Source organism: Podarcis bocagei, assembly GCF_964188305.1.
Source record: "Podarcis bocagei genome assembly, chromosome: 10".
NCBI lineage: Eukaryota > Metazoa > Chordata > Lepidosauria > Squamata > Lacertidae > Podarcis > Podarcis bocagei.
The window spans coordinates 18,522,430-18,537,640 of NC_138135.1; the positions used below are offsets into that span (position 1 = coordinate 18,522,430).

Sequence of the window (15,211 nt, forward strand, 5' to 3'; positions counted from 1 at the left end):
GTGCTACCCTTGAGCAATGACCTTTCCTCAGCCTAGGGTAGGGTAGGCTGAGAGAGAAAAGGAGGAGGACAGGGAGCCTGGCACTGTCACCCAGTGTGCTTTGCGTCTCTGAGTAAGAATTTGAACCTGGGTCTTCCTCATTCTAGTGCATACCGCTCAACTGTCCCAATTTAAATGGGGCACTCCAAAATTAACTCCAGCTTCTGATTCCCCCCCATTTGTTTATTTGATTTTACATACTCAAATTTACAATCATACCACAATACCTTCCATAAGTATAAGATTCCCACGAATCTCTGGAATTCCCTCCTCCCCATCTGTGGGTCCCATTGTCAAACCTTTTCTACTGCATCTTTGATAATAATCCAAAAATTTTAATATCTCCATTGTATCCATAGTTCTTGTTACATTATAAGTGTTACTGCGATCCCGCTGGCAATTTTAACTGTTTACAGTGGTCTCCAAGGTAACTTGTAAATTTCCCCTGTTCCTTATTAAAATTTTTGTCTTCCTGTTTTTTTCGGTCATTTTTGCCATTTCAGCATAGTCCAACAATTTGATCTGCCATTCTTCTCTGATAGGGACTTGTCTTCTTTCCACCTCTCGGCTAGCAGCATCCTAGTTTTAAATTTTGATAGGTTTGGGATCTTAAGGCTGCTCTTAGTTTTGCCAACTCTATGTATTCACTTAGCTTACAAATCCATTCTTCTTTAGAGGGTATAGCCTCACTTTCCCATTTGCTGGCTAAAACTATTCTAGCTACTGCTGTGGCATAGAAAAAAAATCTTTTCTTATTCTGCTGGATATCACTCCCTATTATGCCCAGTGGATATGCCTCTGGTTTCCCAGAATGCTTTTATTACCTTGCACTTCCACCACATATGATAGAAGGTGCCTTCCTTTTCTTTACATTTCCAACAGATCTTTGTACACTCCAGCTTCTGATTCTTTCCCAGGATGTCCCATTTTGGCTACTGCACTCTGACACAAGTCAGCTGGCTCCTGCCAGAGCTTGGGACCAAAAGAAGGGGTGGGCGTCTGTTAATAATAATAATAATAAATTTTATTTATACCCCGCCCTCCCCAGCCAAGACCAGGCTAACACCATATATAAAACAATTGATTGAAATACAACTTAAAAAACAAGATTAAAATACAGCATTAAAATGCAGCCTCATTTCAGCAGAAACTCTAAAACTTTTTGGGGGGTGAAAACGTCAAGTCTTCACCAAGGCTAACTATCCAGACTGGTCCTCCGTGGGCCAGAAAAAGCAAGGGAAGTCCCCAAGTAGGAGTTCCGTCACAGAAGGAAAAAGGAAAAAAGAAAGAGGGGGGAGGAGATCAAGTTAATTCCAAGCCAAAAGCCAGGCGGAACAACTCCGTCTTACAGGCCCTGCAGAAAGAAATCAGATCCTGTAGGGCCCTGGTCTCATGAGACAGAGCGTTCCACCAGGCCAGAGCCACTGTTGAAAAGGCCCTGGCTCTGGTTGAGGCTAATCTGACTTCCTCAGACCCCGGGACCACTAGGGTGTTGCTATTTATGGACCTTAAGGTCCTCCGTGGGGCATACCGGGAGAGGCAGTCCCGTAGGTTGAGCTGTGCAGTGGGAAGGTGGAGTCACTGAGGGGAGTGGATGTAACTTAGGAGGAAGCAGAGAGGTGTTGGCAGGGGGGGTCATTTAAAGATTGTTGAGCGGCCCAGCCATGCTCCGATTTTCATCAGCAGGATGTTGGAGAGTATGCTAGTGAGACAGTGTAGCTGACCACTGAGGAACACTGTCCCTGGTGTAAGAGTTTTGCCAGGGAAGTGTCCAAATCAGACCAGGTTAGCAGCTAGTTGTCCTAAGAGCTGCTTCTGCACCATCCATTTAAAGCACTGTGATACGTTAAACCAGTGATGGCCAAACTTGGCCCTCCAGCTGTTTTGGGACTACAACTCCCATCATCCCTAGCTAAAAGGACCAGCGGTCAGGGATGCTGGGAATTGTAGTCCCAAAACAGCTGGAGGGCCAAGTTTGGCCGTCACTGCGTTAAACAGTCATGGCTTCCTCCAAAGAATTCTGGGAACTGTAGTTTGTTAAGCCCCTATTCCTCTTCAAGAGCTACAATTCCAGAGTTCCTGGGAACTTCTGCATGCAGAGCAAATGCTCTCCCACTGAGCTATGGCTCTCCCCAAGCAGGGGAAATGTGTTTGGGGCAAGAAGGATCAGTAACTGCGGGGAAGTGTTGTCTTTGAATCTGCTTCATGGCAGGCTTTTTAAATATCTGAGAATTTATGTCCAACTCCCCGCTCACTTTTCACCTTCTTTTCTTTCCGATACCTGATCGCTCCCAACTGTTTTCACCCCTCTTCTCCCCCCCCCCACCTTTAAATTAATTTATCATTTTTACTGCTCTCCTCTTTGCTAAATGTTAAGGTCAAAAATCTCCCCAAGGTGCCAAGAAATTGGAATGCATCCTCTGCCAGCTGAGGTGGGCGTAGCGAGAGCGGGTGTGTGTTGCAAATGTTACATGCTAAGTAATGTTAATGCGGTGCCATTTTGCTGCTCTGCAAATGTGTCGAGTCACAAGATCTTTTTCATTCATTCTTTCTTTCTTTGATGCAATTAAGGATTCTTAACACCTATAGTTACTTCAGAGGGGAAATAAATTTGAGACAGAGGAGCTGTTTGTGCTTTCAGGTATTGCAGTACGTGCACCCATGCCGTTACAGTGCAATTGTTCAAATTTTGGGCATGGACCCAGAATAACTGGGTTCAAATCCTCGCTCAGCCATGAAGCTCATGAAGTGTTCAGGGGCCAGTCACCATCTCTTAGGTTAACCTACCTCCCTTTGTTATTGGAAGAATAACATTGCAACCTTCCTAGAGTGTTTTTCTTCCAGCTTGAATGAGTCCTTGAACTCTGATAATGCCTTTTGCTGGCCTGGGTGTAGCAAAGACAGGAGTGTGCTGAGCGCCTGTGTACAAAATTTACATGCATTGCTCTGCCCACTTTTGCCTTTGTCGTCACCCACCACCGGCATGCGGAACCTGGAAGGTCGCCCAGAAAGGAATGCAGCCCTCTTTCTTACTTCACGCCTTGTATAGGTCAAGGAGACATTCAACCAAACATACAGAGGGAAAACTCTCACAGAACTACATAACCAGTCAGGGTATATATTACATCTGTGAAGTTTATTTCACTGCTGGTTTCTTACCCACACTTCCATCTGCCTGCCTCCTACCTCATTGACTTTAACATAAAAAGAATTAACCCTTGAGCTGCACTTGTAATATCTTTGCTGTTGAACTTCTAACACCAATTATCTAGTGGAACGGTAGGCTTTCCCTCACTGGATGTTTTCAGGCAGAGGCAGGAGACCCATCTGCTGGGGAATGCACTGGCTTTTCCTGCCTAGATCAAAGAGTCCTGTTAATTTAAGTGGATCTTCAGTGCGACTAACTTTGTTTATATCTGAACCATTGTTGTTGTTATTGTTGTTCAGTCGTTTAGTCGTGTCCGACTCTTTGTGACCCCATGGACAGTACGCCAGGCACTTCTGTTTTCCACTGCCTCCCACAGTTTGGTCAAACTCATGCTGGTAGCTTCGCGAACACTATCCAACCATCTCGTCCTCTGTCGCCCCCTTCTCCTTGTGCCCTCCATCTTTCCCAACATCAGGGTCTTTTCCAGGGAGTCTTCTCTTCTCATGAGGTGGCCAAAGTATTGGAGCCTCAGCTTCACGATCTGTCCTTCCAGTGAGCACTCAGGGATGATTTCCTTAAGAATGGATAGGTTTGATCTTCTTGCAGTCCATGGGACTCTCAAGAGTCTCCTCCAGCACCAATACCTGAACCATAGTAAACATAAATACATTACTCATGTTGTTGGTGGGAAAGGACAGGGCTGAGTGATAAACCAAAGGCCAATTGAGACCGACCTTTTGGAGCACCACCAACTTTCAACCACCCTCCACTTGCCTGCCTTCTTGCAACCAGTCCAGAGGGTAGCACTGCTTATAAGCTTCCTCCTCCTTAGTCTCCCTTTTGATCTTGTAGAATTCAGCAGGGGAAAGGATGAGGGGGAAACTAGAATTACAATGGCATTGGCTCTGGCGCCACCTACTGTTCATCTCCCTACCTTCCACCCCGCCAGTACAAATGGTCCCCAGCCACCAGTGCCAAAGATTAATTCATGCATCTGTGCATTACAGTAAGGCTTACAGTTAACTCTATGTTGGTTGTCCTGCTACGGAAGGGATGCTAGCATATTGTCAAGTCTCCAAGTCCACCCAACGGGTCTAGCACTCTGGTTTGGGGATTGGAACCCAAATTTCCCAGCTCCACAACGGCGCAGAATTTCGAAGAACTTTCAGACAAGAATATTTCAGCCTCATTTGCATCCCGTAGCATCTTGTTAGTCTAGAGTTGCATTTTTGCTGGCAAAGTGGGTAAGATAGTCACCCGGTGCCTTAAGTGGCGTTAATCATTTTTTAAAAATGTATCTATGAAGGATGGTGTGAATATGATAAAATAAGACTTCTTGGGAATTTGATGAGTGCAAACAGATGACGGGTGACAGTGATATTTCAGTACAAGCTGGGGAAGTGGATTTCTTAAGGCTCTTTCCACCTCCTTTGACATTTTAATGAGACACATGACAAAACCTATCCCCCTGTGCTACTTGTTATGGAGAGAAGTTTTTTTTTCTAAAAAAATTGCATTGCAAATATGTACATTCGGGTTTGGGTTGGAGGTTAAGAGTGAAGGAGACTGCCCTGAACCGGTTCCTTTTGACTCCATCTCGCCTCGGTTATAAGAGCCCGATTACATCCATACTAGGCTGTTGGGATGCACTGTACAAGGGGCAGCCTTTAAAGACTGCTCTGAAACTTACACTGGTACCAACTGCAACTGCTTGGGTGCTTGTAGGAGCCAGATGGCATACCAGGTACATTTAGGGTTGCCATATTTCTGAAAGTTTTTATTTTATGGCAGAAAGTGAGGAGGAATTAAAGAACCTTTTAATGAGGGTGAAAGAGGAGAGCGCAAAATATGGTCTGAAGCTCAACATCAAAAAAATGAAGATCATGGCCACAGGGCCCATCACCTCCTGGCAAATAGAAGGGGAAGAAATGGAGGCAGTGAGAGATTTTACTTTCTTGGGCTCCATAATCACTGCAGATGGTGACAGCAGCCACGAAATTAAAAGACGCCTGCTCCTTGGGAGAAAGGCAATGGCAAACCTACACAGCATCTTAAAAAGCAGAAACATCACCTTGCCAACAAAGGTCCGTATAGTTAAAGCTATGGTTTTCCCAGGAGTGATGTATAGAAGTGAGAGCTGGACCATAAAGAAGGCTGATCGCTGAAGAATTGATGCTTTTGAATTATGGTGCTGGAGGAGATTCTTGAGAGTCCCATGGACTGCAAGAAGATCAAATGCATCCATTCTTAAGGAAATTAGCCCTGAGTGCTCACTGGAAGGACAGATCCTGAAGCTGAGGCTCCAGTACTTTGGCCACCTCATGAGAAGAGAAGACTCCCTGGAAAAGACCCTGATGTTGGGGAAGATTGAGGGCACGAGGAGAAGGGGACGACAGAGGACGAGATGGTTGGACAGTGTTCTCGAAGCTACAAACATGAGTCTGACCAAACTGCGGGAGGCAGTGGAAGATAGGAGTGCCTGGCATGCTCTGGTCCATGGAGTCACGAAGAGTAGGACACGACTAAACAACAACATTTCTGAAAGTTGTTGAGATTTTTAGGAAGACCCCAAACGCGTTGTTGTTTTTTGTTTGTTTGACTTGCCTAAGATCCAGGACAGAGCACCGCCTTTCTGAAATTCCCTCCAGATAGAATCTGCCTTGCAAACAGGAGGTTCCAGCTTCAAACTCTAGCTTCTCCAGGTGGGACTGGGAATGTCCCCTGTCTGAAATCTGCAGAGCCACTGAGCTAGATGGACCAATTGTCTGAGTCAGTATAAGGCAGCCTACTATGTTCCAGTGCTGCTGGTAACCTTCAATGCCCTAGACAGTTTGGGACCAGGTTATTTGAAGGATCAGCTACACCCATATGAACCTGCCCAGGTAAATTCTGAAATAAAAATATAGCTATGTGTGATCGTGATCCTCTCATTCAGTCTCCGATTGATCCTGGCTACCATCATTTTCCTAAAATGGAATTACATGGTTGCTGAAAAGCCAGATTGGTTAAAAATGAGATCAATATTTTAAAAGATTATTATTATTTTGAAAAGATAACAGAAGGAAAGAGGGGAGAAAGCCAGATTAAAAACATTGCCATCTGACATTAATGGGAGGAATATTCCATCAATCCTAACTTAAAAGCCTAGATTAATATAGGAAGTCAATATGTCCAAACATGTCTAAATCAGATTGGCAATTATAAGCCTTGTATTCAAATGTAGAAAGGGCAGTGAGATCTTCGGACGACTGAGTAGTGAATGGGTGGTTATTTGTCATTCCAGCTTTGCTGTATATGTATCTTTGCCACCTTAAGGGCAAACAGAATCTACTTTTGTTGTCCATCTCTTGGTCCCCACATTGTAGGGCTATGATTTAGGAGTATGTGAACATCCACAAATATCAAGGATTCTTCCAGAGTGAAGTTAATATGAACAATAATTGTTGGCCTCTAGTTTGACTTTAAGAAACCCTTCAAAACTTGATTCTGGGGTCTGTTTCAAACTTCCAAAGATATGCATGTCACTTCTGCCTATAGAGCTGCCTATTCCTATAAGCATTTTGAGACTGTTTCAAATACTTTTTGTGAGCTCAAAGTGAGTTTGTAACAAACAGGCTTCACAACTTGGTGTGAAGATTCTACCACTTTGCTCCACACATGCGAAGCCCTGGAGGGCTTCTAGTTCCCATTCCAGAACTTCAACTTGGGATGGTCTGGGCATCTAATTCCATCCTATTTTCGTCTTGTTGGAGCTTAATTTGTTGGGTCTTATTTGTTCCAGTGCATTTGGATCTGTTCATTGTATCTATTTTGTGTGCACTTTTTACATAAGATACCCATGTTTAACATAAAATATACACACTTTTCAAAAAAAAAAGGATGCTTCCATGTACATTAATGCAAAATATGTATTTTTCAGCATGACTTTGACGCATGAAAAATGCATTGCAAAATCTGGAGGAACATGTGATCTGACTGGAAATTGCCTTCTGATCCACTAGTAATTTTGAGAATGTCAAATCCAGTCAGTCCACAGCATAGAGTGGATCAAACTATTTCCTCCCTGATCCCTAATTCTAGCCATTTTCTGTTGAACTCAACAAAATGAACTGTGCCTAAGGATGGGCAAATCTGTCCATTTCAATTCCTCTCTGGTTCTCATTTTTGCAGTCTTAAATTCAGCTCTCTGCATTTCTGCAGCAATCTTTTTTTAAAAAAAGAAACACCTTTTGAACATACATCAGTGCAAATTTCTCCTAATGGTCACATTTTTGTATGCAGTATTGCCTAATGCACACACTTTCCGGCAAGCATTTTCCCCCAACACAATGCATTTTTGTTTCATGTTTTCTGAATTATATGCCTTTTGTTGATGTTGGAGAACTGTGTCGCAAAATTCAGAAGTATGCGAATTTCAAAAGCTAGCTGTGCTTCGCTTTGCATATTGGTTTGAGAAGTGCAACTTAAGTCGCTTCTCATTAATATGCAAACAAAAATAGATTTTCCCTCCCACCCATAAGCTGTAGCACAGGGACCCATATAAAACCCTTCCTTGCCGTCAGACACACTTATTCTCTCCTCGAGTCCTTGCAGCCGCTGGGATGTGTAAAATGAAAAGCTGCTTGATTATGAATGATGGCTCTAAAAGTTTATAAGCTACTAAAGGGGGAAGTATATAGTTCCTAGGTGCTCAGTCAGCTGACAGTGTTAAATGATATGTTTTAAACCTAGCTCTGGGAGTTCGGCTCAGTCTGTCGCATCTTTGAGGAGTAAGACAAGGGGAGTGGAGGAGGAGGTGGTGCTGTTCTGCTCCCTGACAAATGAAGGCAGTTTTTGTCTGAGGAACTGAGCGAGAGCAAACTCTGCTGGCACCCGGCTGGCAACTGACAGCTTATTCTTGTTGATCCAGTGGAGGAAATTGCTTAACAAAGTTGTGTTTGCGGTTGTCCAAGAGAAGGGCAGAAACATCTCACCCCACAGGCTCAGCTGCTCTTACAGCTTAACTCCCAGTTCGGCCTTTCAAAAATATTGCTTGCACTGTTATAGAATTGTGGAGTTGTTTGACTGATATATTTGTGTTCCCTCCAAGCCTATGGTTTTATTTCTGTAAGATGTGAGTCTGTAGTATAAGGAACTGCCTGGTGGTCAAGCTAGTCTTTTTGCTAAGTTCATAGCCCCAGTCCAGCCTCTTAAGCATCATTTGTACATGTCTAAAGAGTTGGTAAGGTACTGGGTGTGTTGCCATAGAAACAACCAGGTAGTGATGCTTCCAGAAGGACAGGGCAAGCTGTTACGGAAAAGGAGCAATGCGGCAGCGAGCTGCAGCTGGCTGGAAAGCAAAACATGATAGGAATGTTTGGGACTGTACCATGAGAACAAAGGGGCAATCTATTCACTGTGCTGAGCACCGGATGTTAGCTCAGAGTGTCATTTGACCTGTACAGGAAGTACAGGAGGTGGAGTTTGACTCTCTGCTGTTGGTGTCTGAAGAGAGCAGACGCGTTTCTCTGTAATGCTGCAAAGACAGAAATAAAGGCATGTAAATACATTTCTGTCTACCTCTTTCCCCTCCCTGGGGGAGGCAGGGAGCTGGGAAGAGTGGTGTGTTCTTCTCACGCTTGAGGAGGATCGCCGATCATGACCTAGCCTGTATCCTACCGGGGAACGCAGACAGGGAGGTTAACAAGGAGATCAAGCCGGGTGCCTGGAGAGTGGCCAGTTTCTCCTGATAAGGCTTGAATCCGACACAAGCTTGCCCCCTTCCCCTTCACTGAATGGAAGACACATCATGGGGATTATCTAGGTCCATTTGCAGTTGGGAAGAAACAGAGGTTTGATTTGTGCAGGAACCAGAGCTATGACTTTGGGAACTCACCCAGAAATCAAATGAGGGACCAAGATCTGTTGGAGAGTTCATGATGTGAGCTCTCCTGTCTTATACTTGTGGGCATGGAGTTGAGGGTAAAACACATATCCATAGACAAGTGTGCATTATAACTCCAGCAAAAGATCCTAAACCTCTCAGCAGTGTGTGTATCAACATACATGAGTGCTGGTTGCACACATTTGAATCCATGTACACACTTGTAACATGATGCTCAGCCTGTATACACATGTCAATAAAATCATATATCACAAAAAAAACTCCCAGTTTGGCCTTCATCACGAACTGGTGTGCAAAACTGGTTTGCACGTATTTTCCAGCAAGTGGGGACCCTCCAAAGTCTCTCCCGGCTCTGAAGTCCCTCCACGCCTCGCGTGACAAGTGGGGTTGTATGTACACAAACATTGTTCATGTTTTATAAGGGGAAGCAAATGGAAGCCCCTCCAAACCTACAATGATGTGCTGTGTCTACCACAAGTGGTGGAGTGGAAACTCGGTCATCATTCCTACCTTTACTGTGCTTACCACTGCAAATGTTCCTGTTTACTGAAGATGTCATTTGATTCTCCAACATGGTGCCCGTGAGCACCATGCTGCCCTTGGGACATGTTCCTTGGCACCTGCTAAGACCTCCCATGCATGCTTAGGAGTGCCAGAGAGAGGGTCTTTTTGAAATAATTTTTATTTGATTTTACAAATGCAAGGTTATAAAAATCCAAATATAAGTCCATATACAGAGATTCCTCTGAATCTCACGACTTCCCCCACACCCCCTCCATGGGGTCCCATTTTAAACATTTACAACTGCACATTCTTCCATACTCTAACTTTAAAATCACTCCATATAGTCCATGGTATTTGTTACCCTACAAGTGAAATGAAAATGTTTCCATCTGCTTACAGTGGTCTCTTAGATAACTTATACAGTGGTACCTCATGTTACGAACTTAATTCGTTTTGGAGGTCCGTTCTTAACCTGAAACTGTTCTTAACCTGAAGCACCACTTTAGCTAATGGGGCCTCCTGCTGCTGCCACTCTGCCGGAGCACGATTTCTGTTCTCATCCTGAAGCAAAGTTCTTAACCCAAGGTACTATTTCTGGGTTAGTGGACTCTGTAACCTGAAGCGTCTGTAACCTGAAGCGTCTGTAACCCAAGGTACCACTGTATAAATGTTTCCCATTCATTTGTAAAGTTTTTATCCCCTTGGTTCCTGGGTTTTCCTGTCAGCTTTGCCATTTCAGCATAGTCCACCAGCTTAGTTTGCCATTCCTCTCTGGTAGGGACCATCTCTGGGCGAGAGAGGTATGTGCATAAAAGCACTTCACAGGAGGCAAATAGCTATTCTTATCAGTGTATTTTTACTGCCAGAGGAGAGGCGCTTGTGGGATTTTCTGCTCCACATTCTGGACTTGGGTATTGCATATGCAGACCTGGGGGACACCATTTGCGGCTCCATCTCTGGTAACAAAATATCATAGGTCAGCCCTGGGGGTTTTGTGACTAGGGCTGGGGTTGAACTGCTTGCTCTGCCCCATTTAGGTCCTGCTGCCACTTAGACATGGGTTCGTTCACCTGCCTCCATCCTATTCCTGTCCCATTTCATGCTGTTCCTTTGTGTCCCACTGTGCAAATTTTGTGCACACCATTTATGTATATGCACTTTTAACACACTTTCCAACACACTCTCCAATGCAATATGATTTTTTTAATGGAAAATCTTTTCGTGTGTGTGTGTAAAATATGTAAATCTGTGCACACATTTTGGGCACCAAAAATGCATTGCTGTATCCGATGAGGTCATAGAGTTGGAAGGGACCTTAAAGGGCATCTGGCCCAACCCCCCCAGAATGCATAATCTTACTGAGAGTTACATTCTGATATGCAAGAAATTTGGGAAGCAGTGGGTCGGTGTTATGTACTGAAGTTCTCACCCTGGGCCAGCAGGGGGATAATGTAGATAGTTCAGGTCCACATATGCAAATAAGGGATTGAAAGTGACGTTCAGTGATTGGATAGTTACAGAAAGTTGTTACAGTTACGTTGTACTGGAGCTCTATATAAGCAGGCTTGCTGAACCCATCAGTTCAGTTCTGTTCTGGCCTGTGAATAAACAAGAGCTGTTTGAAGAATCGCTGTGTCGTCTGATATGTTCACCCACAACTTAACAGTCGGGTTAATCTACTGTAAGAAGCAGACCACATGATTCCAGCCTCATCACTATTTAACTACCTGCTGCAGGGTCTGTAAGACAGAGCCGTTCCACCTGGCTTTCAATTTGAACTTAGCCTGATCTTTTATTCCCCTTCCTTCCCTTCCGTTCCCCTTCCCCTTTTTATGAAGATTACCTGCTCTGGGATCCCATGGCTAATTCTCCCGTGGTCTCCTCGCTGGCCCAAATAGGACTAATTTAGCCAGCTAGCCCTGGTGATCATCTAATGTTTATTGGATGGATTTCCCCCCTAAATTGATTTTTGAATTCTGAATTTATTGTTATTCACGTTTTATACTGTATTTTCTGCTTTTTTTGTTGCATCAATTAAGTGTTTTAAATTTGTTGTTAGCCACCCTGAGCCTAGTTTTCTGAAGATTTATTATTATTATTATTATTATTATTATTATTATTATTAGTGATGAAACACGCATGTCATTTGGCAATCTCATGCTTTGTGTCAAGGGACCCTTCTGAGGTTTGAGGGTACCACTCTATTCTGCCTTGGTCAGACCACACCTGGACTAATGTGTCCAATTCTGGGCACCACAATTTAAGAGGGATGTCGACAAACTGGAATGTGTGCAGAGGAGGGCAACCAAGATGATCAAGGGTCCGGAAAGCAAGCCTTATGAGGAGTGCTTGAAGGAGCTGGATATGTTTAGGCTGGAAAAGAGGAGACTGAGAAGAGATATGATAGCCATCTTCAAATATCTTGACACTCTATACTCTGTTTTTCTGATGGGTTTCTTGGAGCTCATCTAAATACAGTTTTTTTCTCCTTTCTCCCCAACAGGTGACTGGTTTCCAAATGTTCTAAATGAGGGTAGACTGGAGTGGTTTTACTTCTTTTTGGCCTCACTAATGATGATTAACACTTTAGGCTTCTGGACCATCTCACACAGGTAAGTCCTTGCATATTCTGTTGGGATATGAGTACTACACAGCTGCGAACAAGCAGCTGGAAGTTTACATCACATGATGGAGCTGACCATGGGACAGGAAGTTCCAGGGAATTCACAGAGCTTTGTTCTTTGTGTAATATGAGACCTTCCTGTTGCTTGTGTGAAGGAAGTCTTAGTGAGTTGCTCGGAGAAGTCTGAGTGAACGGACATGTTTTTGTACAGTTGTACAGTCAGAAATAAAGTAGAAATGTAACAGACTTTCTGACTATCATCTTTCTCCTGCTGGTATGCAGGGAAAGGGGTTATGCACCTTTCACGCAGGGAGGTGTCGCCTATCAAGATCTACCCTGGACTGCCGGGATGCCAGCCAGGGAAGATCACCGGCAAACAAGCCCCGGGAGCCTGGGAGAGGGGCCAGCCTCTCCCGAGAGGGCTAGTTTTCCAACATATTCAGCACATGAATCTTGACACATGGTCGGACCAGCCTGAACAGAATGAATATTCACATATGATGCTGCATTTTCAGACAGGGGCTTGATAGCTCTCTTGGAGGGCCTTCCCCAAGTTCCCAAGTGAGCAGCCACTAGAAGGAAAGAGGGCCCTTTCAGTGGTGGCCCTTCCTGATGGAATGCCCTCTGCAGAGATGCAATGAACAGGGATGGGAAACAGAGCCAAATGACCCTGAATACACAGCTGTATCAGATGGGCTTAAACAACGCCTTTCAAAATATGCTTAACACAAACAGAACAGGACCTTTCTTTGCATGCAGGTCCCCGGTATCCCCATCTTAGGTAACAGGCGAGCAGCTGTCAGTCACAATCCTGGGATGGTTAGACCTTTGAATTGACTCTGCATGAGGCAGTTCAACATATTGGAGGCCTTTCTTCGTGTGCCTCTTCCGCAAGAGGGCTGGAGGATGGCAAAATGAGAACGGGGCCTTTTCTGCAGTGGCTCCTTGTTTGTGGAACGCTCTCCCCAGGGAAGCTCACCTGCCGCCTTCATTATACACCTTTAGGTGCCAGGCGAAAATGTTTCTCTTCAACCAGGCCTTGGGCTGGTTGACATCCAATGCCCTTTTAAATGTGTTGTGGGAGGGAGGAATGTTGCTTTGTTCCTGTTTTTATTGTGTGTTTTGTGTTTTTATCTTGTCTTTTTATGCTGTGAACCACTCTGAGACCTTTGGATGAAGGGCAGTACAGTGGTGCCTCGCAAGACGAAATTAATCCGTTCCGCGAGTCTCTTTGTCTAGCGGTTTTTTCGTCTTGCGAAGCAACCCTATTAGCGGCTTAGCGGATTAGCACTATTAGCGGTTTAGCAGCTATTAAAGGCTTAGCGGCTATTAAAGGATTAGCGGATTAGCGGCTAAAAGGCTATTAGTGGCTTAGCGGCTTAGAAAAGGGGGGGGAGCGGAAAAAAATCGGAACACTTGCAAGATGTTTTCGTCTTGCAAAGCAAGCCCATAGGGAAAATCGTCTTGCGAAGCAGCTCAAAAACGGAAAACCCTTTCGTCTAGCGGGTTTTCTGTCTTGCGAGGCATTCGTCTTGCGGGGCACCACTGTATACAACTTTAATACAGTGGTACCTCGGGTTAAGAACTTAATTCGTTCTGGAGGTCCGTTCTTAACCTGAAACTGTTCTTAACCTGAGGTATCACTTTAGCTAATGGGGCCTCCTGCTGCCACCGCGCTGCCACCACGCGATTTCTGTTCTCATCCTGAAGCAAAGTTCTTAACCCGAGGTACTATTTCTGGGTTAGCTGAGTCTGTAACCTGAAGTGTCTGTAACCCAAGGTACCACTGTAATAGTAATCATCATCATCATCATCACTCTTTCCCTTTTGGACTCTTGAAGGCATTAAACATGGCTGGTATATCCAAACAGTATTACATTGCACTTCAAATGTCTTTATACAATAGAAGCAGCCCAGAGTGGTTTGGGCAACCCAGTCAGATGGGCGGGGTACAAATAATAAATCATCATCATCATCAAAGGAGATTTAATTTATTTTTGCTTTGCAGGTACACTAATCTACAGCAGGACTACGACAAAGGATTCAGAGGGAGTCTTCTTCAAGAGCAACTTTTACAGCATGAGAAATCGCTTATATTTTATGACAGCATCCTGGATTGCCCCTCTCCTTTGTCTCCCGTGGAGACTCTCCTGTGAAATCTTGCTCTGAAAATGACTGGCTGGTCACACGGCGCAGTCAGTCACCAGAGTATTGTCTGTCAGATTTTAATGATACATTCCTGTCTGTGTTTATGAACTGACTTAACAATAAAGGGATTGTTGTTTCTCCTTTTCATGTCCTCCTAAGATAGATAACATTTGAAATCTCAGCGAGAGCATTCAGACTTCGGCCCCGATCCTTAGCTTTCCATATGCCTAGCTCCCTTTACTGAGACACCCCAACAGGCAAGAGGAATATTTACAACTTTGTGTTCCGTGTGTGTGCAAGAGTTAACTCTGAAAATGACGTTTGCATATAATAAAATCTCTTGCATCACAATTCTATGTAAGTTTCCTGTTCCACAAGGTTGGGAATCTGTGTCTGTTGAGCAAAAAGTCCAGGTGACTGAGGCAGGGCAGTCAGCAGTAAGGGGTAGGAAGCATGAAGTAGTGGTAATAACACTAATAATATATTTGAGTGGCTGATATGTTTCTCAGCAACCACTCCAACCTGTGTTTGCTGATGGTATGCAAAGCAGCAAGAGAAAGCCAATGCAATTCTGGGCTGCATCAATAGGAGTATAGCATCTAGATCAAGGGAAGTAATAGTGCCACTGTATTCTGCTCTGGTCAGACCTCACCTGGAGTACTGTGTCCAGTTCTGGGCACCACAATTCAAGAAGGACACTGACAAACTGGAACGTGTCCAGAGGAGGGCAACCAAAATGGTCAAAGGCCTGGAAACGATGCCTTATGAGGAACGGCTAAGGGAGCTGGGCATGTTTAGCCTGGAGAAGAGGAGGTTAAGGGGTGATATGATAGCCATGTTCAAATATATAAAAGGATGTCACTTA

The 15,211-nt window shown here is 44.4% G+C and overlaps 1 protein-coding gene across 1 annotated transcript in view; it reads left to right on the plus strand.

Annotated features, from left to right (window-relative positions):
* SLC15A5 (solute carrier family 15 member 5) overlaps positions 1–14,857 on the plus strand; it is a 47,651-nt gene extending 32,794 nt beyond the window's left edge. Inside the window, exons 9-10 of the mRNA XM_081210167.1 lie at positions 12,079–12,187; positions 14,207–14,857. Of these exons, the coding sequence (XP_081066293.1) occupies positions 12,079–12,187; positions 14,207–14,354 (257 nt within the window). The 3' untranslated portion in view covers positions 14,355–14,857. The remainder of the gene's footprint in view (positions 1–12,078; positions 12,188–14,206) is intronic.
* Positions 14,858–15,211: the final 354 nt, after the last annotated feature.